A 12,792-nucleotide genomic window follows, 5' to 3' on the forward strand; every position below is an offset into this window, starting at 1 on the left:
AGAGTAAGAAGTTAAGTGGTTGATATCACAAGGTACAGAAAACTTTTGACTCATTGACTGAGCTCTTTGTGAGTTTTTTTTTTTTTTAAAGATAAATGACACCTAAAGGTGTCATAGTGGTCTTATTTTGCATCACTGTAACAAAAATCACTGGGACAAAAAAGCTTGCAATTAATGCTATCAAAATAAACAATAATATGGTAAATTTGAACCTAAATCATAACATGATTAATACATTAATGTTGACCACCCTAGTAAACACCCCTTTTTAAAAGGATTGAGCCATATTTTTGGATATACTAACAAATTAACCAGCCAGAATAAACTAAACCATTTGGCTAGTAATGTCGGACTTCATAGCCATGGCACGGCCTGCAGAAAGAAAGAAGAAACTGAGGAAACTTTTAGGTAACTTTTTAGCCCAATAATACTTGATATATTTTTCAGCCCCAAATGGTTATGATTGCAAGCTAGGAGGCTAGTACCATCACTCCAGATCCACCACAAATACATTGATATAAATAAATCACATCAGGGGAGGGCTCGTTTACTAGGCTGTTCAGGGGCCCAGCCATTTTCGTGGGCAGGCCTGGATGCACTGCCCAGCTTTGCTGATCACTCGTCTTGCATTTAGGAGTCATTTTTTGAAGCACTCCAGAGTTTTTATTTATTAAACAGAATATCCAAATTTTCTGTGTAAGGTTTATTATGACATAATGTGTGAAAACAGCTGTTAAAAAGTGGCACATTCAACTTTTTGAATTGCAAGGTATCCCAGCATCCTTTTGGCAGCAAATGTGATGATGTGACGTGATGTTCACAGACTGTGACATGCCCTTTAGAAGGATGCTACCACTGAATTGGGACACATCTTATTTCTTTGTGTGTTTATCCAGAGCCACCAGAGTATGAGGCTAAGGACATCAGCGTCAGAGTTATGTCCCCTCAGTCAGTCCTCATCTCCTGGGTTGACCCTGCTGTTGAGATGGGAAAGGTGGAACCTGGGATATCAAGGTTGGATCTATGAAAACGCATCCATTAAGTGAAATAAATTTGAATAGAGACTGATGACACTGACGGGGAAACACAATCCCTCATGACTGAAATAAGTCATCCTTATTTTCTCTTCATGCAGATCCTACACAGTTAGGTACAGGGAAAAGGGTGAGTCAGCACGCTGGGAGTACAAGGACAGCACCCAGAGAAGAATGATGATTGACACCCTGTCTGCTGATGGCATGTATGAGTTTTCTGTGAGAATCTCTCAAGGAGAAAATCAGGGCAAATGGAGTGTCTCAGTTTTTCAGAGGACCCCAGAGTCAGGTATGAACACTCACTGCCTGCTGATATTGTTTTTAGGAAATGAATGTGTATGAAGCCATGCACTTCAAGGAGAAGTGATGAAAGGTGATTCATTTTCAAACCAATAACTCTAGAAAGGCAAATTCTTCTTGACAAAAATGATGCAAGTGTTGCATAACCTTGCCTGTTAGCTATTTACAGCATATTTCCTCATACCGCACTTCATATTATTCACTGCCTATTACTCCCAATTGATATTTGATTCAAGTTTTGGCTGCAGCTCTGCCATGATATCAGCTTTTACACAATGTCATAGGAGCTCCTGAGCTGCAGTTCAGTGGAATGTCAACATTTACTGCCTGGCTCACAGCTAACATTTCCATCTGCACTTTCATACATGATCTCAAGGACAGGTTCCTGACAAAGTATGGCAACACTGCTGCTTTCCTCAGTTGAAGCGCCCTGGCACCAATGTTCTCGTTGTTTTTACAAGCTTTAAGCAGCAATTTCCTCACCCTGCTCCCTCTGTGCTGCTTCTGGTTTCTTCACGGCTGCTCCTCCTTTCATTCACTTGTGCTCTCTGTCTTTCTAGCACCGTCTGGGCCACCGGAGAATTTTGAGGTCAAGCCACTACGAGGAAAAGGAACTGCAGTAACAGCAACATGGGATCCACCTGAAGAACCAAATGGCAGGATAAGAGGTCAGGCCATGACGGTTAGAGTCAGATTAAAAGTGGACTAGTATTAAATCACCGGGTACATACTTGATGTTTGACATGTGGACTTTTGCCAGAGAGGGGGACATTAGACACAGTAGAGTCTCTGTTTTCTGACTAACAATGCCTGTACTCCAGTGTGAATGGTATAAATTAGAATTCCCATCAGCAATTCCTTTGTGGATCAACACTTACAATTTGTTCTGGTTATGAACAGAGGTCTGAGACTGTAAGAATTCTTTGACCTGTAAGTTTGCTAATTTCTGGGTTAACTAGTTTTGGAGCCAACAAAATAAACCCTTCTGTCAACACAAAGGCGAAGCTCAGGTGGACCTCAATTTCCTGAGACCTTGCATGTACATATGAGGACATTAAATTCTGGCCTTCCTAGAACACACTAATAATTCCTGTTAATAGAATTTTTTAGGTAATGGTTTGGAATGTCCATTGGAGTTAAAGTAAATTTATTTGGATGTTTGGAAAAATTTGTTAGGGAATTCAGGCATTTTTATTTACTTTATTAGTAACTTGTTTTTATTTTATTGGGAATTTTTAAGTATTACATGAAGATTTAGTGCATAAATGTCTGTATTTTGCAGAGTTTCATCGAAAATTTGGAGAAACTTTGCATTATTTTATTCTTTATTTTTTGCATTTTTATGCAAATTTGAAATATTTGATTGGATGTATGTGAAAATTTGTTTGGAAATTTTGGGGCATTTTCACTGATTTTTTTTTTTTGATTGGGAATTCTCAGGTATTACATAAAATCTTAGGGTATGTTTATTGATTTATTTTATGGAGTTCCATTGAAGATTTTGGGAAACTTGCTTTATTTACTTATTTATTCAATAATTGATTGCATTTTTATGGGAGTTTGGAAATTTTGGGCATTTTCATAGAATGTGTTGTTATTTTTTTTAATTCCATCGGGAATTTTCAGATATATCATGAAAATGTAGAGGGTGTGTTTAATCATTTTGCAAAGTTTCATAGAACATTATGGGCATTTTGCTTGTTTATTTGGCATTTTCAATTTTCAATTTTAATTTCAAATTTGTTGTGAAATTTCTGGCCATTGTCATGGATTATTTGTACATTTTTGGAGAAATTTGGTTGGGATTATTAAAGCATGTTAAAATTGGACAAAATTGATCTTCTTGGGCTTTGAGGCCAACCTAACTAAAGTTATTTGCTCTGCTACATTGGCTTAATTTATTAACACCTGAGGTTGTCTTTTGTTCAGGCCCCATTATGAAAAGAAAAATTGGAATAAGTGCAGCAGTAAACAAGCCAAGCTCTCCAGTGCTCCCTTGCAGAAGTTCAAAACCACAGACCAGCTTGAAGGGTCTTGAATTGTTACATTTTCCAAATTGGTTTGTTGAAAAGGGCATGTTGAAAAGTAGGCACTTTGGAATTTTGATTCTCAACGGCTTAGTTGTTCCCTTTTCTCTTGAGTAATCACAGCTATACCTTTCTCAACAAATAGCACTTGTTTATGCTCTACCTCCAAACAGAGTACATCCTGTTCTATGCTCCTGCTATGAAGCCATTTGGAATGAAAAGTGTGACGTATCGGGGAAGCACCACCACAGCCACCATAGATGGCCTCACACCAGGAGATCGATACATTTTCAAAATTAGAGCTACCAACAGGAGGGGACAGGGACCCCAGAGCAAGGCCTTCAGTGTTGTCATGCCAGGATGTAAGAACTCTAAGCTGTTGACAGTATGTGTGTGCTTGTATGCTTGAAATTTCATAAATCTTGCGTTCATGGAAATTTTTGTTTACTACTAGCCAGCAGTGCTGCATCGGCATCTTCAAAAACCAAGGAAAGCAGCAGGACCAGCCACACTCCTTCGAGAGAAGAAACAGGGCACGAGGAATCTGACGTCCAGTCAACAGAGATCAAAGAGGAGCCATCAACACCTCCCCCACCACGCCCTGCTGCACCCAACAACCGGCGTGTCCGACCACTTTCACAGACGCGCTCGTATCACAGCATCTTCTCTTCTGTTAGGGGCTCAGTCAGGAACCCCCTAAACAGAGGTTCATCCAGAGGAATAGCTCGTAATGAAGACGATGACGAGGAAGAAGAAGAGAAAATATCCACAACACCACCTCCAGTAAAAGAGACAACGACCATGGAGGTTGTAGTAGAAACAAAGGAACCAGACAATGATGTTTCTCCTGAATCTGAGGATGAAGTGGATTACGATACAGAGCCCATTACCACCAAGGCCCCCAGTCTTAAAGTTTTTACACCTTCCCCAACCAAACCTGCATCTATTCGTCCCAAACCACCACCAAGGAGGCCTGTTAAGATTAGGGTCCATCAAAAACCAGGATCCAAAGCTTCTTCATCTTCTACATCCCCCTCTTCTTCATCTTCTGCCTCATCTTCTTCTTCAGCCGATTCTTCTTCAGTATCTTCTTCCTCTACTTCCTCTTCTTCCTCATCATCCTCACCTTCTTCACCTTCCTCAAGAATGCAAGAGTCAGCAGCCAGTAGAAAAGACTTTGTAGTGTCTACATACCCGGAAGGAAAAAACACCTTTGATAAGCCCAGTGTAACACATATGAAACCTTCCACTGATGTTGAAAAAGAGACCCATTCCCAGCAAACAGAAGCTACATCTGCAGGTAGAAGTTCAGCTTCAGCAGGGCGTACCAATGGGGCTGGATTTGGCTCTAGATATGGTTACAGTCGAAGACATCCAGGAATTTTGTTCAGAGGAAATTCAACCAGAATGCCAAATGGTTACAAACCTGCTATCACCTCACAGTCCAATGTGCCAAACAGAACTCCCAATCAAGCAACTACAAACACACGAAGCTCAGCAACATCACAGTCCACTTCACCAGACAGGACTCAAAACCACAAAACATCACCGATTGTCAATTCAGCAACAACTAGGTCCCCTTCAGAAGCTGGAACCCAAAGCCAGGTGACCTCACACACGTATAACAGGCAAGACTCTTCTCATTCAACCTCACACAACACACAGAGTTCCTACACATTACCTGAGCAAGACACAAGAGTCAGAGAAGGAAATAGTGACAGTACTTACAAAAACACAGACACAGAAGAAGCTAAAGATGAAGAACCTACTTCAAGTTCTCCAAAAGAAGAGGAGGGAAGGGATTCAGAGGGTAGAAAGGAAACCAGTAACGAAAAACTTGTGGTGCCCCGTACCAGATTAAACCCTTCCTTTGTTGAAAGATTCCCTTGGCTAGCCACCCGTTACCCAGGCAGTTTTAGTCAAGGGACAAGAGTTTCATCTCCCAGGACAAGGACTTCATCCTCCATTGGGGCCGGTAGACCCACTAGGGTCTCAGGGGCCACAGGTGCTGCAGGAGTGTCAACCATACAGGAAACAAGTGATGATCTGAGGACTTCCTCCACTCCTGACTCTCTAAAAAATGTAGAAGGTGTTGATCTTATAAAACCTTCATTGACTAGTAGAAATACAGGATCTAGAAACAATGAAAACCCAGCTACCTCATCATCTTCATCATCTTCATCATCTTCCTCTTCAACAGCCACTTCTCCAAACAGAGATTCCCATCATTCTTCAGATGGATACAAGGACTCAAGTGAGCCCATCCACGATGGAACCCTTAAAAACAATTATAACAATTATGATAAGTTTCCTTTAAATGAGGGGGGTAGAGAAACCAGTGGAAAAAACGATCAAACTACAGATGGCATTGTAGCTCCAAAAAACCCTACTTCAACTTCGACAGACCCTCACAGAACTGAAGATGACAATGAGAGTTATGGTACAAGGGAAACTTCTTCAAGGAGGAGACCTGGCTCAGGGTCTGGAATAACTCCTCGTCATCCCGGGGTTGGGACGAATGGAAGGGTTCGCTCTCCTTTGTTTACCAACAGGCAGTTTGGTGGATCAAGGCTTCCCATCAGACCACAGTCAGCCCAGAACTCAAGGATGGGCACTCCAGCATCTGATCCCTCATCATCATCAACATCAGACTCCTCTAGTTCCTCAGATGTGCCACAGCCAGTTTTGAATACAGATCGTAGCATTGGCAGCGGCACGACTGTGAGAAGAACTGGGGGATTAACTGGAAGCAGCTCCCAGTCCACATCTTCATCTTCAGCATCGTCGTCATCAGCAAGAGATGGATTTAGGGGCCAGGGGGGTAGGACTCGCTATCCTATCATCAGAGGGAAACCAACCAATGGTGGAGGGCTTAAACCAGGCAATGGAAATGGTAGGCTAAAGTGGCACACTGCATGTGACTGAAAGTTATTTTCCCTGCTAACTACTGTGTAACTTAAAAGATGCCAGGAAAGCAACATCCCAGTTGCAGCCTAGATGTATGGTTCTGTAACAGGGACTGCTGCATTATTCTTGTATTTGGTAGGTAAAAATGGACGACCCAACCTGACAGCTACAAGTGATAAAGAGTCCACTCCCTCTCATGGAACCAGCAAAGCTGCTGGTCAGAGATTTATCACTGGACCTGATGGAAACAAATGGGTAACTTCAACTGATTTACTGATTCCAACCACTCCTCAATCTCTGGAGGAATAGTGTTCAGTATAAATTAGTGTTTCCCCAAAGCGGAAATGGTCTTATGATTGCGATTTTGTTCTTGGCATGTACAGAATTTCATGTAAGGGCAGCTCAATCATGGGGAAGTATATATATTTGAAAGTTTAATGTACTTGTTTGGTCTGTTCCATGGTAATATACATGAGGTGATGAAGCTTAGCTTAGCTTGCCTAAAAGTTGCCTAAAATTCAAATCAGCTGTCAAACATAACTCTAAATCTCTGTGCTAAGCAGGGATACTCTTATGTGAGACAATTACCACAAAGATGGTATTTGGAAAAGCTGGCAATTCTGGCAGGGACCCAAATAAAAATGCCAGTACATAAGACCGAAATTTTGTGTAAGGGGCCTAATGCTAAGCTAAGTCAACTAAAAACCAGCAGATGTCAGTTAACTGTGTAGTGGACATGAGAGTGGTACGAATCCTGTATTTTTATCTTATCTTAACTTTACTTTACCTTACTTAGCCTAACTTTACTCAACTGAATTCAACTCAAATCAAATCAACTCAACTCAGTTACATTTAACTCAGCTACTCTCAGCTCAGCTCAGTTCAGTTCAACTCAACTTAACTTAACCAAGCTTGACTTAACTCAGCTAAACTTAATTCAACTCAGTTCAACTCTACCTCAACTTAAGTCAGTTCACCTAAACTCAACTTAACTAAGCCTGACCTAACTTAACTCAACTAAGCTAAGACTTTTTAGATTAAGTCTTAGTTTTAGTCTTTAGACAAAAATAGTTTTAGTCACATTTTAGTCCTGTTCGCCCTTCGTAGTTTGTCTAGTTTTAGTCAACAAAAACTCTGAAAACATTTTAGACCAGTTTTAGTAGATAAAAAGTTATTACATTTCAGTCTTTACATTTTGTCACATCCTATTTTCTCTTTTAAGAAATTAGCCAAACTGTTAAAAAAAAAAACAAAAAAAAAATCAACACTTATTCCGTACAATCAATAGCCTATATGTAGTTACCTGAAATGAAGCGATGAAAATACCAACATATATTGGATAACTGACTTTTGGGATGAGGATCCCCTTATTAATGAGCCTTAATTATCAAACTCTTTATTGATAATATTAGTAATATGAATGGGAATATTGGTGCAATTGGGGTGGAAAATTAGACAGTATGTTTTTAATTGAACTCATGGGTTATATCTATTTTATGTTACTAGTTAGACAAACATTTCTCCTTTAAAGGACAAAATTTATCCAGATTTCTCCTTAAAAACTAAAATTCTCTCCACGTGACTTTGAACACATCATAATCATCACACTTTGACTTATGATATTTAAGTAAATGATATCGACTCTTCTGAATGTACAAGTACACATCGATGTATAAATCTTTCTGTCTTTTCAGGTTGTGGACTTGGAGCAGGGCATTCTTATGAATCAGGATGGACAAGTCCTCCAGGACTCCCAAGGTAAACCCAGGAGAGTTGTGCTCGGAGAGGATGGACGCACAATATTCGGTAATATGTTTCAGATAATCATGACATTTTTCATCATCATTAGCTTACTGTTTAGGACAAATTCATTTATACTTTATCTCCTTTCTTTCAACCAGACCTCATGGGTAGTCCTCTGGTAAACCAGGAAGGAATGGCTCTGTTTGGTCACAGCCGAGATAGTAGGCCTGTTGTCAACCCCAAAGAAAAGATCCTCATGGTAGGAGGGAAACCTGTCCTTGGTTTGGACCTTCCTCACCACAGGACCACCACAACCACAACCACCACTACCATGGCTACAACCACCACACCTGAACCCACCACCACTGAATGGATCATAGAGGAAACTACAACCGCACTGCCTTACCCAACCTGTCCACCTGGAACCTTCGCCAAATCAGATGAATATGGGTTTCCACTTCTTGACCCAGAGGGAATATTGGACTGTTATCCAGAAGGTGAGTCTTTAAAAAGAAAAACTGATTGAAATATGCCATAACAGATTCTGCAGTATTTTGAGAGTAAAATTTTCAAACCAGGAATGAAACAAAATACTGCACAGGCCCAAGTTGGAAGATTTCTTAGCTTTTCTGCTGATCAGTCAAGTCCACTGAGGTGTTTTAGAGCCAGAATCACAAGCATAAATAAGTATGACTTTACATAACCCATTGGATGTATTGTTTTTCATATCCACCCAGAAAAGGATCCTGATTGTTTCCTGTATGAAGCAACTGGTCAAAGAAATCTTTGACATTGTTTGTCTGAATTGTCTGATCTGATTACTGTGTTTGTGTGTTTGGTTGTATGCGTGACCACAGGAACCACATGCAATGCTCCAAAACTAGGATCTGGCCTGTGATACAGCACTGCTGCTTAAAACACACTACTGTGTGTTGCTATTTGGTTTTATCTCATATAGACTAAATTAACTTAATTAACTTAGCTGAATTAGACTTCTAAATTGTTGCCAAGCAACTAGAGTAGTTGGTGCGAGAAACAGAGCAAGAGTGCGAGAAAGATGCACTCTTGAGTTATATCTCAGAATTATAGTGTTATTTCACAGCTAAGTTGACAACATATTTTGAAACCTATAACAACAAAGCAGATGGATGTTCCAGGACACCTTTGAGAGAAAGAACGGGTAGTTTGCATCGAGAAAAACACAAAAAAAATAAAGATGAAAAAGAAGACCTCAGTCTCGACTACAACAACTGCCACGGAACACTGCCTGATCAACAGGAGACTACTGAATGCTACCTACTGAGGTAAGCATAGCAGCGGCATGTACTGATGCAGTGGCCTGGCGCTCCATCACTAGCAGCATAACAACGACCTACACTTATAACGCAAAGGAAGCATGCCCGAGGAGTTTACATCTTCCCCGATGGAGGTTATCTGGAGAACGAGGTGCTCGTGGACTTACAGGAAATGGATATGGAGGAAGCACGACACCTACAGCTGGGTGGGGAGGAGGCAGAGACGGCGCTGTGCAAGAAGACGGAAGTAGGGCTAACGAGCCGGGCTACAGTCTACGCTAAGAGCGGCCCCACACAAATCTGCCGTACTAAACATCTTTCTAGCGGGTGCCCGCTCCCTTGCCAGCGGGATGGACGGCGTGGGGCTGCAGATTTCTAACCACTGCCTGCGACTGTGTTTGCTACAAGAGAGGAGACTGCCAAATGAAATTTTGTTGTGTTTTTACTATGTAATGACAATAAACTATCTATCTATGTAAACTAAAGTTACTTAAAAACATATATAATCACACAAAAGCTGTGTAAGATATTACATAAAGTATGGTGGGAACATTTAAAAAAATGGCAATTGATCTGAAATAAACAAAGTGTTTATAAAACTAAACGTAAGATAAGAAAATATTATTTAAGTAGTTGTTGACAGTGTAATTTCTTAGTTACAGTTTTCACTTGCACTGGTGTACATGTGATTGTGTGTTTGCAAGCTCTGAAATGTGACATTGATGCTACAGCTTCTTTTACTTCTCTGACAGAGGAATCCTCAGGAATGGAAATGGACCACATGGTGCCTGATGCTTTAGCTCTTGAGAAAGGTATTGGCTGAGTTTGGCTTGGGACCGACCTACTGTCACTGTGCTGGGACCGGCTGAACCACACTGCATGCTAATGTTTGTTGACTGTGTAGTGCACGTTTGTTTATTGCCTGTCAGTGAATCTGTTTGCTAGCTCTTCCTGTCTCTTCCGGTGGTCTTTGCTTTGTTTCTCTTCTTGTAAATTTGTTTGACTTGGTGTTGGTTCTTTGCTGTATTTTTTGGATATCTTTCATTAGAGGCTGTTTTTGATTCCAAAGAATATAACGAAAGTGCATGTGAACTGCATTACAAAGCTGAAGAGAATGCTGTGGGTTATGATTTATTACAATGAATTTTCTGTTTTTATCAGTGCTTTGTAAGTAATAGATGATCCACTAGATTTAGCCAAAAATTTGCTAAATGGGAAACTGCAGCATTTGTTTGATGTCAGACTTTCTGCTTTGATATACTGCAGTTCTTTGGATCTCTCTAGAAAGCTGTTGCATGTGAGCAGCATTTCATATTTCCTCTATGATTTGTTGTATTCTATAAAAGACACATCGAGCATTACGGTATTTTCGTAGCATTTCCCTGCCATGGCTCCAAGCTGGTTGCATGTGTGTGGACCGTGATGTAATGCCGAGGTTCACTGATGCAGCACATAAAGAAAAAAACAGTGATGAAAGAGAACAGAACTAATTGAATTTTGCCAACTGAATCCCTTCACATTTGGCAGCCTTGAGAAGAAGTGGCCGTCTTTTAGCACCCCTCACTTGGAAAATATGGTTAACAAAACATTACATAAGAATGCAGCTTTGGGTGTTCAGAGGGAATAGGAGTTGTTTCAAAATGAGCTCACACATCTGCCCAGAGTTATTTAAATCAATTTGGCTCTCTCATGAGTCAGATCATGGTGTCAATTACAAAGGATTAATGAAACACTTGTTACTGATTGATGCTAACCATAAAATCTATTTTGATCAAACCTCACTGACATGTGTGTTGTTACCAGATGAGCTTATTGTCCAGACCACCCTGCCACCAACAACTACCACCACCACCACAACCACCACCACCACAACCACCACCACCACCACAAAGAAACCAACTCCAGAGCCAGACACCCAACCGATGAACAGAGGGCCCTCATCTGAGTTTGACCTCAGTGGGAAGAAGAGATTCACAGGTACTCAAAGACTAAAATTTGTTTGTATCCATTAGGGGTGGGAAAAAACATTTGTTTTATATTTTAGTCGTGACTGGTCGTAATGTCAAGTTGCTGGTGCTCTAAACGGATTACCCTGCCAGTTTGACTCGCTGCCTTATCACTTCATCACTCGTCATGGTGGTGAGGATTACATGAATGAGAATATTGTGAGTTGAAGATAACTGGGTTAAGAAAAATAACAGTGTGGGTTAATGTCAGAAAGAATGAAAAAGAAGTAAATGGATCAAGAAAAACTAGAAAAAGTGCAGTGAAAACATACATTAATCTTAAACTTTACCTTTTAAGGGCATACCTCTAGTCCTCTGTTAATTAGATATCATGATTTATTGTTACATGACTGCCTAGAAATTCAGCCATTATTACAAATTATTTGAAACAACAAGAAATGTGAGATCATCATTATTGTGTGCAACTGATCTCATATTGTTTCCAATCAAATGATGTTTTTTCCTTGGTACCGTATCTGTTTTTCTCACATTTTATATATCAAATATTGTGTCTCATGGTTCTGCATTGTTATCAAGTAGATGCTAATGGAGGTTTAATTCTTGATTCTTTGTTTGTTTCTTTCTTTGTTTGTTTCTTTCTTTCTTTCTTTCTTTCTCTTGGTGTAATGTTGTTTTCCATTATGTAGCCTTTAATTCGAGTGCCACCCTGAAATTTTAGGTAATCTCTCAGACACTGCTACCATTGTGCATGATGGAGGTCTTCTTTTCAGAATCAAAATCATTATACTCACCACATGTCCATGATGTATAGAGAAACTTTCTCTCCCACACTAACAACCTAAAGAAAGAGGGAGAATATACCAGTTTATTGCTTTCTGTGGGTTTAGTTTACCGTGGGTGGCAGACGAAGATGCATATTATTGTAGAGCAATCATGCATGCTTTGAGTTTAACATGCCTTTTTCCCCGCTTAGAGTGCATGTGCATGTGTGTGGTGGAGGTCTCCTGGTGCAGTAAATAATGGTAGGCTGATCGGAGTTATGTTTTGTTTCATGCAGGAGTAATAAAACTGCACCTCTATGTTGGTTATGTCAACAACCGCTCATAAATATCTGACCTTTACAGGCATTACGGTAACCTTTGACAAAAAAGAAAGCAGCTACTCCTTATAATGTTTATTTTTTCCAGTCATCCTAATGTGATATATGTTGGTGCCATAGGTGCCCCCTGCAGTCAAACTGCAAAGCACTCAAATATGGATTTTTAAACACATATAAATGTATAATTATAATGAATGTATAATACCTCAAGGAAATGTTTCAGTTTCACATTGGTTCAAACCAACCTCACTTACAAAGTTCACTGAGGACAGACTATTCATGGCCTCCAGACTTGATCATAGTAAACTTCAGCCCTCTGCTGCAGTTTTACTGTTCATTCTTGCGTACTTTGGACTCTCGTTGTGTATCACTTCATATGGTTGTGCACACAGACCTCAAATTCTCCTGAAAAGGAGGATA

At 40.2% G+C, this 12,792-nt stretch overlaps 1 protein-coding gene across 7 annotated transcripts in view; it reads left to right on the top strand.

Moving 5' to 3' along the window:
* Positions 1–12,792, top strand: part of fndc1 (fibronectin type III domain containing 1) — a 64,403-nt gene that overhangs the window by 30,564 nt on the left and 21,047 nt on the right. For 6 of the 7 annotated variants that reach the window (XM_041804547.1, XM_041804548.1, XM_041804550.1 and 3 more), the window contains 10 exons: positions 897–1,014; positions 1,136–1,323; positions 1,895–2,002; positions 3,535–3,723; positions 3,816–6,254; positions 6,408–6,523; positions 7,963–8,074; positions 8,170–8,508; positions 10,059–10,118; positions 11,110–11,283. In XM_041804547.1, the coding sequence (XP_041660481.1) occupies positions 897–1,014; positions 1,136–1,323; positions 1,895–2,002; positions 3,535–3,723; positions 3,816–6,254; positions 6,408–6,523; positions 7,963–8,074; positions 8,170–8,508; positions 10,059–10,118; positions 11,110–11,283 (3,843 nt within the window). The remainder of the gene's footprint in view (positions 1–896; positions 1,015–1,135; positions 1,324–1,894; positions 2,003–3,534; positions 3,724–3,815; positions 6,255–6,407; positions 6,524–7,962; positions 8,075–8,169; positions 8,509–10,058; positions 10,119–11,109; positions 11,284–12,792) is intronic. The other variant, XM_041804551.1, reaches the window with a different exon arrangement.

This window comes from Cheilinus undulatus, linkage group 14 (genome assembly GCF_018320785.1).
Source record: "Cheilinus undulatus linkage group 14, ASM1832078v1, whole genome shotgun sequence".
Taxonomy (NCBI): Eukaryota; Metazoa; Chordata; class Actinopteri; order Labriformes; family Labridae; genus Cheilinus; species Cheilinus undulatus.